This window comes from Schistocerca americana, chromosome X (genome assembly GCF_021461395.2).
Source record: "Schistocerca americana isolate TAMUIC-IGC-003095 chromosome X, iqSchAmer2.1, whole genome shotgun sequence".
Taxonomy (NCBI): Eukaryota; Metazoa; Arthropoda; class Insecta; order Orthoptera; family Acrididae; genus Schistocerca; species Schistocerca americana.
In genome coordinates, this window is record NC_060130.1 from 603,845,629 (window position 1) to 603,857,878 (window position 12,250).

At 36.5% G+C, this 12,250-nt stretch overlaps 2 protein-coding genes and 1 long non-coding RNA gene across 3 annotated transcripts in view; 2 read left to right on the plus strand and 1 right to left on the minus strand.

Moving 5' to 3' along the window:
• The first annotated feature begins 1,009 nt into the window (after positions 1–1,009).
• Positions 1,010–10,145, plus strand: LOC124556699. Its single transcript, XR_006968665.1, has 3 exons — positions 1,010–1,130; positions 3,387–3,478; positions 5,844–10,145. It is a non-coding gene; the product is annotated as an uncharacterized LOC124556699 (long non-coding RNA).
• Positions 1,062–3,053, plus strand: LOC124556698 (inosine-5'-monophosphate dehydrogenase 1b). Its single transcript, XM_047130672.1, has one exon. It carries the CDS (start codon positions 1,212–1,214, stop codon positions 2,769–2,771), a length of 1,560 nt encoding a protein of 519 aa, XP_046986628.1. The 5' UTR covers positions 1,062–1,211; the 3' UTR covers positions 2,772–3,053.
• A 359-nt stretch (positions 10,146–10,504) lies between the features above and the next one.
• LOC124556202 overlaps positions 10,505–12,250 on the minus strand; it is a 352,070-nt gene continuing 350,324 nt past the window's right edge. Inside the window, exons 15-17 of the mRNA XM_047130193.1 lie at positions 11,348–11,522; positions 10,807–10,949; positions 10,505–10,735 (exon numbers count right to left, since the gene is read on the minus strand). Coding sequence (XP_046986149.1) covers positions 10,568–10,735; positions 10,807–10,949; positions 11,348–11,522 — 486 coding nt within the window. The 3' untranslated portion in view covers positions 10,505–10,567. The remainder of the gene's footprint in view (positions 10,736–10,806; positions 10,950–11,347; positions 11,523–12,250) is intronic.

Here is a 12,250-nt window from a genome sequence, read left to right on the forward strand (position 1 = left end):
GGACAAAAAAGGAGTCGCATAGACATCATGGTTTGATAGACCAAGCACCGCGGAAATTGTGGAGTTTATGCAGGAAATAGTCCCCGACTGTGACGTACCAATAGTGAAACTGAAAATTAGAGCTATTCAAAATGCGTACATTAATGAATACAGTATAATTCTAAAATCTTGAAAGAGTGGCGCTTCTGCAGATGATATTTAATGCTGACTGTTGTTTGGTTTACTGCAGCATGCGCTATTTTAGACTTCGAGTGAGTACTAGTTGCCGCTTGTCATTCCCGCATGAAATCTGATTTCGGATCTAACATTTCGGTTTCGCTTTTCTTGTATTTAACTCTTGTCACAGCTCTAATGCCAAAACCCTCCCATATGATTCACTTGACGCCACATTCGTAACAGTGTCAACTGTGTAGAACTTACGGCATTCTGTGTGAATGGTATCTGGTGGTTCCACTGCAGTATGCCACTAGCCGTGGCTCACTTTAGTTTTATGTGTAAACCCGACTTTCCGCCAAGTGTTAATCGACCTTCATTGTTTTTGAACCAAGTATTTAATTTGGAGCATGAGGCAGCTAGCTCAGGTACATCTGCGGCCACTGACCGTTCATATACGAAAATACGCTAAAGCTCAATGATGAATGCCCAAATTACCATCTGATCGTATTTAGTGACAATTCTTTTAAATCTGCTGACTTCCGTGTTTCACGCGGCATGTAAAAATATCTGAATTATGACATGGAAATTTAATTTCACTCTTTTAATCGCGTACTTGGTGCAAAATTCTAAAGAAATTACTTATGCAGTTAGTAATAATGGACATATAACTAGCGGCAAAGACATTAAGATATTCAGAACATACTGCACAATTTTTCATTTAGGCACATGCATCAATAAATTAATTCAGGGGTATTACCTGCTGTTTCCTCAAGAAACAGTGTTTTGAAGTTCACTGTATATGTTAAAGAACATCAACAAAGATGGAACCGGGAGGTACACTCTTTGGCTATGTAGAGAAGCGTGGGCTTGATGCAACGTGTTTGTTATGTCATGAGGCATATAAATATCGGAAGCGGTCGTCAGAGCTGGTCTTTATGCTTCGTGTGTCGAGGCAGGTTGACCAGTGGTCTGTTGTGAGTGATCAGTTTTCAAGACTACCACGTGGGAAGTGTTTATTTTGTTGACGAGTGATAAGTCGTTCTGTGTTATATAGTATGGCTGATTATTTGATTTGCGGAGGAACTGGTTATGTTCCGGAGGACGGTTTGACAGGTGCTCAGCTCTTTGGTAACGGAGATGGTCTCACGTATAATGACTTCATTATACTGCCAGGGTTTATTGACTTCACGGCGGATGAGGTCGACTTAACATCGGCGCTAACAAAGAAAATCACGCTTAAAGCTCCGCTTGTTTCTTCACCGATGGATACAGTCACGGAATCTGATATGGCAATTGCCATGGCGCTTTGTGGAGGTATTGGTATAATACATCACAATTGTACGGCAGAGTATCAGTCGAACGAAGTTCACAAAGTAAAAAAATACAAGCAAGGTTTTATTCGTGATCCTGTTGTGCTAAGCCGTGACCATACTGTTGCAGATGTAATTAGAGTAAAAAAAGAACACGGTTTTTGTGGTATTCCTATTACAGAAAATGGAAAGCTTGGCGGAAAATTAGCAGGTATCGTTACATCTAGAGACATAGATTTTCTGAAAGAGTCGCAAAATAGTTCCTTGAAACTCGACAGCGTTATGACAAAGTTAGAAGATTTAATTACAGCGTCAGCAGGAGTCACCTTAGAAGAAGCAAACAATATTCTGGAAAAATCGAAGAAAGGAAAGCTACCTATCATTAATGAAAATGGGGAGTTAGTGGCTCTAATAGCTCGCACAGATTTAAAAAAGTCAAGAAATTATCCAAATGCTTCTAAAGATGAAAACAAACAGTTGCTTGTAGGTGCTGCTATTGGTACACGAGAAGAAGACAAAGCTAGACTAGAGCAGCTTGCTCAGGCAGGTGTGGATGTGGTTTTGATTGATTCCTCACAAGGCAACTCAGTGTATCAGAGAGATATGATATTGTACATTAAGAAGGCTTATCCAGATTTACAAGTTATTGGTGGTAATGTAGTGACTGCAGCACAAGCAAAGAATCTCATAGATGCTGGTGTTGATGCACTGAGAGTTGGAATGGGTAGTGGCTCTATATGCATAACACAAGAAGTTATGGCTGTTGGTCGGCCACAGGGCACAGCAGTGTACAAAGTTGCGGAATATGCAAGACGTTTCAGTGTTCCAGTTATAGCAGATGGTGGTATTCAGTCTGTTGGTCACATCACAAAGGCACTCTCACTTGGTGCATCCACAGTGATGATGGGATCCTTGTTGGCTGGCACTTCAGAGGCTCCTGGAGAGTATTTCTTCTCAGATGGTGTTAGACTTAAAAAGTATAGAGGTATGGGCAGCTTAGAGGCCATGAACAGGAAAGATGCAAAGGGTGCTGCTATGGACCGCTATTTTCACAGTGAGACAGACAAACTGAAAGTGGCGCAGGGTGTGAGTGGTTCTATTGTAGACAAAGGTTCTGTGCTTCGCTTTCTGCCTTACCTGCAGAGTGGACTCCGTCATGGGTGCCAGGACATAGGGGCCAGAAGTCTCTCAGCATTACGTTCAATGATGTATTCTGGTGAATTGAAGTTTGAGAGGCGGACGCAATCTGCACAGGTTGAAGGAAATGTTCATGGCTTATTCTCCTATGAGAAAAGGTTGTTCTGATATTTTAGACCTTGTAAAATCTTGTATCACGTAGAGGTGTGTTTTGAGGTATCGTGGAGGTTGTCGGTAATAGGTGTTTATGTTGTATGACAGAAGAATTTGATAAAGGCAATTTTTGAAATTGTCTGAACTCTAATTTCAACAGAAATGAGCTGACCTGCTAGTTCTGTTGGTAACTGGCTTTTAAAGTGTAAGACTGACTATGAAAGGAATATTCAGATTATTGTGGCGTAAGACTCGGACAGTTGTGGTAGTTTTGTCAAATTGTGTGTGTGTGTGTGTGTGTGTGTGTGTGTGTGTGTGTGTGTGTGTGTGTAGGAAGAAACCTATGTCCTCTATGCATGTGTAGATGTTCAGCTAGATTCATTATATTTACATTTGAATGTAGAAAAATTTTAATGGGCTTTGGTTTTAAATTTCTACTTGTATTCCAACTATTATTGTCTGTTGACTGTTGTAGTATTGTGTAGACTTTAATGCATGTCATATTTGATTTGTCTTATGTAAACAAATTTGAAAGCTTGAAGCTGTAACTTGTTTTTACTGTAATTTACTTTCCTTTACTGTGAGAACATAATACCACAGATTGTAAGTGCTGTCCCTTTTCTTGCACAGAATGATCTATCATGGAATTACGAGCAGCTTTTGTCAACGCTTCAGTATCCACTCATGGGATACGTTCCAACTTCATAATGCAGCCACTGAGGGTGAGAATTTGTTTACATAATACATTTTTAGTTTTCTACTAAACTTGTCAGAATCTTGCCTTTGTGAGGAATAGGACATTAAAGTAGCTTGTTTCTAATGTTAATGACATTAATTATATTTTTGACACCTCAGTAAAATTTTTGGTGGAGTTAAAATCATTAATACAGAAGGCATTTAGTGAAGTGTCATTCTGTGCTGGAACAAAAATGAAAATTTTACACTGGAAAATGTGATCACAAAGAATGAAGACACCAATAATTTAAGTGTGACTATTATGAATGAATGAATGAATATTTGTTGACTGTAAAGGGTGTCAAAATACTGTCCAATAGAAGAAAGTTCCTCTATAGTCTGATTAAAACTTGTCATTTAGCATTGCCATATTGATTTTCTAAATCTTACCTTGGCAAAGGTGCAAGCAACATAAAATAAGCTCTAAACACATACAGAACTTGTTTATGCTTGCTGCAACTTGAGCCTGTTAAATAAGATGGCCAACAGACAGATTGCACAAGTACATCACACTACTTGAAGTGCAGCCGAGCTGATGATTTTGACACATTGATACTTATGTTTTTGACAGTTTGGCACCTGCCGCTTTGATGTTGAAAGCTCTAGTTGGAGGACCAAAGTTCAAAATGTCATGTGTTGACTAAAAAGAAATTATAATCAGGCTGTAGACATATGACCTTTCTATTGACTTTTCAAATGTGAAATTAATAGTATTAAGCTATAGGACCAGAAAGTGAATGTGTTCACTCGAGAATGGAAAAAAATGTAAATGTCGTGCATAGAACTTGGATGGAGAAAGCATGTTTTTGTCTGGTCACAAGAAGAAAAAAGCCATTTATAAACTTCAGAACATGGCAGCTGTAATTTCTATCGTGTTTTCATTGTGGCAGAGCTGTTGATGAATCGAGAAAAAATCTGAATATTTAATGTAGTTTGTATGCTGGTTGTTTAAGATTAACAGCTAAAACTTCATACTGTACTAAAAGGAAAATAGTAATACTTGAATATTTGCTAGATAAAAAGCGAACATTATATGATCAGAGAATAGTAGTAGTAGTAGTAGGAATAATGTTAGTCTTGCAGCTTAAAGAAGCAAATCAAGAAATTTGGTCTACATTAGTCCAATATTAATTTTTATCAGTGGTTAAATTTATTGTACCTGACTTTTTTCTGCTGTAGACCTAGAAGGTTCAGTTGATAACTGTATTTCAGTGAGTTTGTTAGTTTACCAGTTTTTATATGATCTTAAAAAAAGGTGATCGTAGTGAAATAATTAAATTTTTTGAAGATTTGAGATGTATAAACCATCCGAATATTAAATGGCTTATTTTCATGAGAGTAAGCAGTTAATGCTACCTTCTGTACAGTGTTTGAGAAGTGGTGGCCAGGGATATAACAGGAATGATAATTCAAAACAAAAAGCCAGGTAAACATGGGTTCTAAAATGCATACCTTGAGGGGATCAATTCTTTATCTTAGATACTGTGAAACAAGCCTCTTGTACTGGAGGCACTTTGCTTTCCATATTTTGGAAAGCGGCAGTATGGACCAAAACGAGAAAAACGTCCAGTAAACCTGTGCTCTAAAATGAAGTTCGAACCACTTCTTAATTAGAAGAGTTGTTTCAAAGTAGGAAGATGAACAGCAGCACATGTTTAGAGAATGAGATTTTCACACTGCAGCGGAGTGTGCTGATATGAAACTTCCTGGCAGATTAAAACTGTGTGCCAGACCGAGACTCATACTCGGGACCTTTGCCTTTTGCAGGAAAGTGCTCTACCAACTGAGCTACCCAAGCAAGACTCGCGACCTGCCTTCAGTGTCAATCCTGCCAGTACCTCATCTCCTACCACCTTACAAACTTCACAGCTTGGTCTGGCTCAGTTTTAATCTGCCGGGAAGATTTTTAGAGAATGTGTTTTTGTTTTGAGTGATCATTCCTGTCATATCCCTGAATATTGACCATCATTTCTGAAACACCCTGTAAAATTCCCAGGTGACACTTGTCATAGCATGGGGACCAGTTCTTTTTGGATATCAGTCTAGAAATTGACATGCATTGGTCAGCTAGTGTATTTTTCAGTATTCTTATAAAGCAGTTTTCCTATGAACTGCTACTTACACTTGGTACCAGTTTAAATCATTTTGAAGAGTTGCTCACTTCCTGACTTGAATATCATAGCAAGAGTAAATAAACACATTCCACATCCCTGAATGTTTTGATTCATAATGGCATCCTGTCTTCCTGCCATAATGTATGTGTGAAACCCTGGTCTGATGTAAGAGGGTGCCTGATAGCCCTAATCAGATTAAACATCAAATTGTGTAGTTAATATCTTGATTTTTGTTTAGGGTGTTCAGGGAGCAAAACAATGTGCCAGTTTCACAGGCAACAACCATATGCCTATTCATACACAGCAAGAAACTGATGGTAAATAATAATTCTTTTTGAAAAAAAAAAAGGTAAAAGGGGAAGAAAACGGACTAATGTGCTTAATGCCAGCCTCAATGACATGTAGTGAATTTTCAGTTTGTAAGAACTATGAAAGACATGAGAACTAATAGTTCTGGAAAAGTTACTAGCTAAAACAAACATGCACAGTACATTGTTCACGTCGCTGGATCATCTGGACACAGCAAACATGATCTATCATGCTTAGGAATGTATAATTTATAGACTCTTCACTAAAAAATCAAATTTGGCATTCTGCTGTTTGATCAGTTCTATGTTGTGCATTTAGATTTTAAGTGAACCTTGTTTCAAAACTACATTGTAATACTGTGTATAATAGCAGTCTAAGCTCTGGGTGGAAGGGGGAAATCTCTGTATACAGCTTGGGTTGTCTGCTGGATAAGGAGTTTTTGAACAAAAAGTTGGAAGTATATATTGGCACAGGATATTCTAAAAAAGCCTATATGGGCCCAACTTGGATAGCTTTGGATGTACACCTTGGAAGTAGTACTGTGGAGAAACCTTTCACATATGTGATGTGGAGATGTGTTAAGAATCTTCTACATTAGTGTAAGGTTCAAATCTATTAAAGAAAACAAATGAGTAAAATGTTTTTGAGTTAAATTGTGGAGTTATGCAATAACTATGATAGTATTGCACTTGGCCCCATGTGGCTATTACAGAAAACACACTGTGATATTACAGTAAAAAGTCAAATGGTGACTAAGGAAAACATATTGCGCTGTGGAAGATTTAGACGTGTGTGTGTGTGTGTGTGTGTGTGTGTGTGTGTGTGACTATAGTGCCTTTACTTCCAGGTGCAATTTTGTGGTAGACTAACAGAACTGTGGGCTGGGGAACATCATTTAGAAACACAAACCCGACAATCAAGGCCTACATCCAGCAATCTCAAAAGTATCGCTATTCTGGGATAAATGTCTACCGGCGACACATTGACAGGCACTTCTGTTTGATTATATTATTTGCACACGGTCACTTTTGAAATGTGTATGACTAAACATGTCACCTAAATAAATGTTTGTGTAATTTGTGATATTATGGTGTAGTATGCTTTCTGTAACTGCCCTATTCTAAACACCTTATTTCAGCATCAATTAAAGAAAATGTGTGGAATATGTACAAGCCCAATTAGTAATATCAGAGGTCTGTGTAGCAGAATCATTTGACTGTCTTCATCTGCTGTAAAAGTTTTAAAATATAGTTCCTTATTTCATCAAAGTATCACTAAATGGCTGCATAACAGTGTCTAGGTATCTTGGGAAGACATTGGGCTTGTTTGACGAGTTGGGTTCAAATCTGCATACAGTAATTTATTTCCTTTGGTTTTTCTAAGGTAAATGATGTGATAGTTAATTTTAATAGGACACAGCAACTTTCTTTGATCTTTGTTTAGTCATATCCTCTTCTTTGACATTGTCAGAATGTTAAATCCCAGTACTAGGATGAAAAATACTAAGATTTCATGTTTCACTTTTGAGACTTTCTGGCACATTAAAACTGTGTACTGGACTGGGACCTGCTGTTGTTTTTCTATTTGTCATTAAATTAATATTGATTGTTGGCCATCACCCTTCTCAGTGCATTTCTGCACTTGGTTTACATGCTTGCATTGCAAGCTACTGATGTGCACTACTATGAACTGGAATGTGGCTATACATAGTGAAAAGTCCCATTACAGCTGAGACCTAGTTGGCTTTGTTGAATAATATATATAGTCAGTGAAATGAGAGTAGTAATGATATGGGTTTCATAATTCTGCTGGAATGTATGAACATGCCACTGTTCAAACTAATGGCTAGTGGTTCTTATGCAGTCTGTGGCTAGAGTGGCCAGCATTTGCCCCAGTGAACCCAGGTTTCATGCATGTTCTATTTGAAGTGTCTTGCAGGCCCCACTTAGTCTGAAATGGATAATTTAGAAAGGGCCTGAAAAAGCATAACATATTTAAAGAATAATGTAGCAATGCAGTACTACTGCTGCAATGGAGGTAAAAAAGTTAAATAAAATTAGTGTCATTATGGTGTGACATCAGATTTTTGTATGCTTAACTTTTTGCTTTCATGTTCATTACTTAATGAAATTTTATCCTACAATGTAGGCTTTCACAGCCATGGTTTACTTCAGTTAACTCTTGGGCTGAGGTGCTATGGTAAATATGTAAAGCTATTCCCAATATTTCATCTCCGGCTCTAAGAAACATCTCTGGTGGTAAAATGGCATAGTTAGCTGGAGGTGAAATGTCACAATAGTTTATAGACCATGGCCTCTCAGCTTAAAACTTTTAACTGTAGTAAATGAATTTTGGTTAACTTTCTCATTACTGAGATAGTCATCCTAGATAGCTTTAAGGTGGCACCAGCATAGTAAAATGTGCATCTGTTTATGTGAAAGAGGCCATTGCAACAAGTCTGAGCAGCAAGTTAAGAAGTTTCATTTTGTGTTACTGGTCTGAGTTTTCGACTTGAACTTTAATGAGTAACATGTAAAGGGTCCGTGCCATTGCAATGGTTTTAAAATGCCTAAGAGTGAACATGTAAAATTGTCATCAGGAAAGTGATATTACTGGTAAATTCTGAGTAGTACATTTGAATTTATGCAGATACTTCAACAACATTGTTATAAAAATTATTTTGGGTGTTGCTCCTCTGGTGTAATGTACTAACAATTTCAATGATTTGTAATTGAAGAGCTGATTGCAATGTATTATGCAGAGTGTGTGTGTGTGTGTGTGTGTGTGTGTGTGTGTGTGTGTGTGTGTGTGTTGAAATGTATATTCAGATGTTTTTCTGTGCAGAAGTTGTAGTGAGAGAGTTATCCTTTATAAGGAATGTTTAACTGTGTTCCAGTATTTGTGGTGTTTGTCCAGGAAGTTGACTGGAAATTTAATCCTGAAAATAGATTTAAGGTATTTTTCTTGTTACAGTCACATTAAAGTAAGTTAATTTTGTGATGTGACCAGGTATCCAGTGCAGTATTTGTGGAGCATAATTTTGTAGTAAACATTCCATTGGTTCGCATGCTTCCTAGTTACTAAAAGTTTGGCACAATGTATATGAACATGTTAAAATAAACTGAAATGTTAGGTTCTCTCTGTTAGTGGATTTGGCTCTTTATTTTAACACCAAGTTGTTGGAGTTGGTGCATAACTCTTTAAACATGTGAAAACTTACCCTTGGTCTGTAAATTTCAGTATTTATCTTGCAATTACAAAAAAAATGTGATGGAATTTCATAGTAAAGCATGACTTTGGCAGATTTATGTAATATAGAATGTCCTGTAACATTGATGCCAGTATTCAGGTTCCAGTGAGTACAAATGAACTTAGCTGTCTGTAAATGAAACACAGCTTAACATTTCTTATTTTGTAAATTCTAGTTTACAAAAATGTATATTTAAAAAACTCATGGTGAAAACTTCAGTACAAGCAAGATGACAGTGAATTAAAATTTAGAGCATTGTTGAGCCTATAGAATTTATCTGGTTACCTTCCAACTTATATTGGAGATGGTTATTTGTATTACATTTTGTAATTTTTCCTATCATTGTATAGTTTTATTTACTGTAAGCTAGAGGCCACAACCTCTTCACAATTGGTAGATATTGTATGGTGCTGTACTGAACATAAAAGCCAGCATTTTTATAGACAGTGTTGCACAGCTTCAGTGTGTTCAAAGAAAACTGCAAGAGCTGTTATAATATTAGTCAAGCAAAATTTTCGTCACAAATTTTGATTTTTAATCAGTGACATGACGGCTGCTTGTCTGAAAATAGTTCTCTAAATATTCATTAAGACAACTTTTAGTGCTTTAACTTAGTTCCTTAAACATGGATTGTGTGCACATCTTCAAACAAAATAGTTTTGGTTACTTATTTTGATCCATTGGCTAAGTGTTATGCAAAAAATATTGTCAAGAGTATGAAAGAGCTGTTCAGAGGTTAAAATAGTGCATTTTCAACATTTTACAGTTGATGATGCACAGAATTATCTACCGAAATTACTGACTGGCTTAAATGTTATGCATATTGTAAAGGTTGTGGTCATAAATTTTCAACCTAATTTGTTGGAAACTGAAATGGTGCCTGCACCCTATTTGTCTGCCCTTGATATTTTTAATGAATATGTACATTTTTTGAATCATGTTGTGTGATTTTTAAATTGTGTAATAAACTAATTGATCATTTTTGTTTTTTTTTATTGGCACACACATTCACTGTTCCTTTTTAGCATGAGGCAGCAGGAAGATTTTAAATAATGCTTGAAAAGTCAAAATTAAATGCTTCCTTCACAGTAGTAAGTTAAATGGAACCTGTTTTTATAGAGACTTAATTTCTTATATGTAATTCACTCTGTGGTGTACAAAGAATAAAAGCAAATAGACTAAATTTCTAACGAAGGAGTCATTTAAAAGGGAGGGTTATAATTTTGTGAAATTCAGCTATCTTGGATAAATCAGAAAAACTCAATGTGGGCCCACATGCACATGGTTTACAATTTCACTAGTTATAAAAAATGGGAAGTGATTTTAAAACAGCTTTAATATCTAAGCAATACTAAATTAAATCACAACTTGACTAGCAGGAACTACACATTAATCAGTCGATACTACACTGAGGTAGCTTTACAGTCCTTAGCTCTTGCATTTGCTTTCTGGTTCTTACTTCTGCATCCCAAGAGCCACCTCATTAACAGGACGTTTGGAGTCTCAAAAGTCAGGGACAAAACAAATGCACAAAAGAACGACACACCTACATGGCCAAAGAAGTAAGCAGCCTGAAAATAAAGGAATCAATTTAGTTAGTTTAGATTTATATTAAGCTGGAAAAAGCATGTACAATACTTACCAGCGGTAAAAACTCGACATGCATGGCAGTTTCGCTGTCTAGGTACATGGAATTCATAAGCAGTGGGTTCAGGAGGTAAACACAGTACGTTAAACGGCTGAGTGGTATCCATCCTCTAAACGATAATATAGAGTTGATGATGCCTGAAATCAAAATTGGGTAATAAGATACGTCAAAATACTTGGCAGTGTTAACTTATAAACACAACAATTTTTAAAGTGTGCTGAAGTTACTTGAAGCACTGCAAATAAAATTAAGAACATAATTTCTTGTGCATCAGTGTAAAGGATGAGATGGGTACAGCTGTTAGTTATCCATTCTTTATGCTTTGTGCCATATAAATCTTGGGTCTCTAATGACCTTTCTTGGTGGAATGTGAAACTCGTGTGCTTATTCTGTCTTGAACTATTGCTTGTTCGATGTGTGTACATAAACTGATCTCTTTTCTTAAAAGAATGTGTGGTAAAAGTTAAATTTTCACAGAGAAAAAAAAAAAAACTTTGAGAAATGTTACATTTGTGATGTTCAGATTTTTATATACCAGCATTGTTTGTGCAGCATGCTATTATGATCCATGAGATTCCCAGTGCCCATGCAGTTCTACTTAGAGCCACATAAAGTGCTGCTGCAATAACCGGGATATTACGATTGTAGAGACCAAATAATGTGATCACATTGAAAGTGGATCCTAGAAGCCATGCCATTAGCAGTGTTCTCTGAAACAAAATTTAAAACAATTTCACACATTTTGTTCTTCAGTTGACTGAAGATATTTTGCAATTTCATTCATTCAATTGGATTTATAGTGAGCTGTCCAGTTTGCATGATCTTAACACAAGTTACATCAATTTAAAAAGAAATTGCTACATTATGGGAGAAAAAGTAAAATATACTTCAGCTGTTTAGGCACTCAATAGGCAAGCTGTTAATACTCAAATCAATCTAAGTAATTTTCTTAATTATCAACACTTTTCCTAAAAAAAAAAATGTTGGAATTTTGTTTGGAAGCAAATACTTCCAGGGGGGAGGGATTGGGGGGGGGGGGGGGGGGGGACAATGATGATTAGTGTTAAAAAGCCCCAATGATGTCATTAGAGAAGGGACACAAGCCTAGTTCAGGGAAGGTTGAAGAAGGAAGGTAGCCATGCCCTTTTGAAGGAGCCCTCCCGGCATTTACCCTCAGAAATTTAGGGAAATTGTAAATACTTCAGTTATTAAAATGCTTTGAACAACCTTTGGCATTATATCAAGAAAATACAATGTAACTCTCGACCCTTCAGAAAGTAGTCTTGGCATTTAAATATCCAACAAGTGAAGTAAACAAATGGTCTTAATAAATGTTATTGAAAAGATACTAATCATTATTTATATTGTAATTTTCATACATTATTTACATTCTTAGACTATTATCTTAGTTGATATAGTCCCTAGGTTAGTCACCACT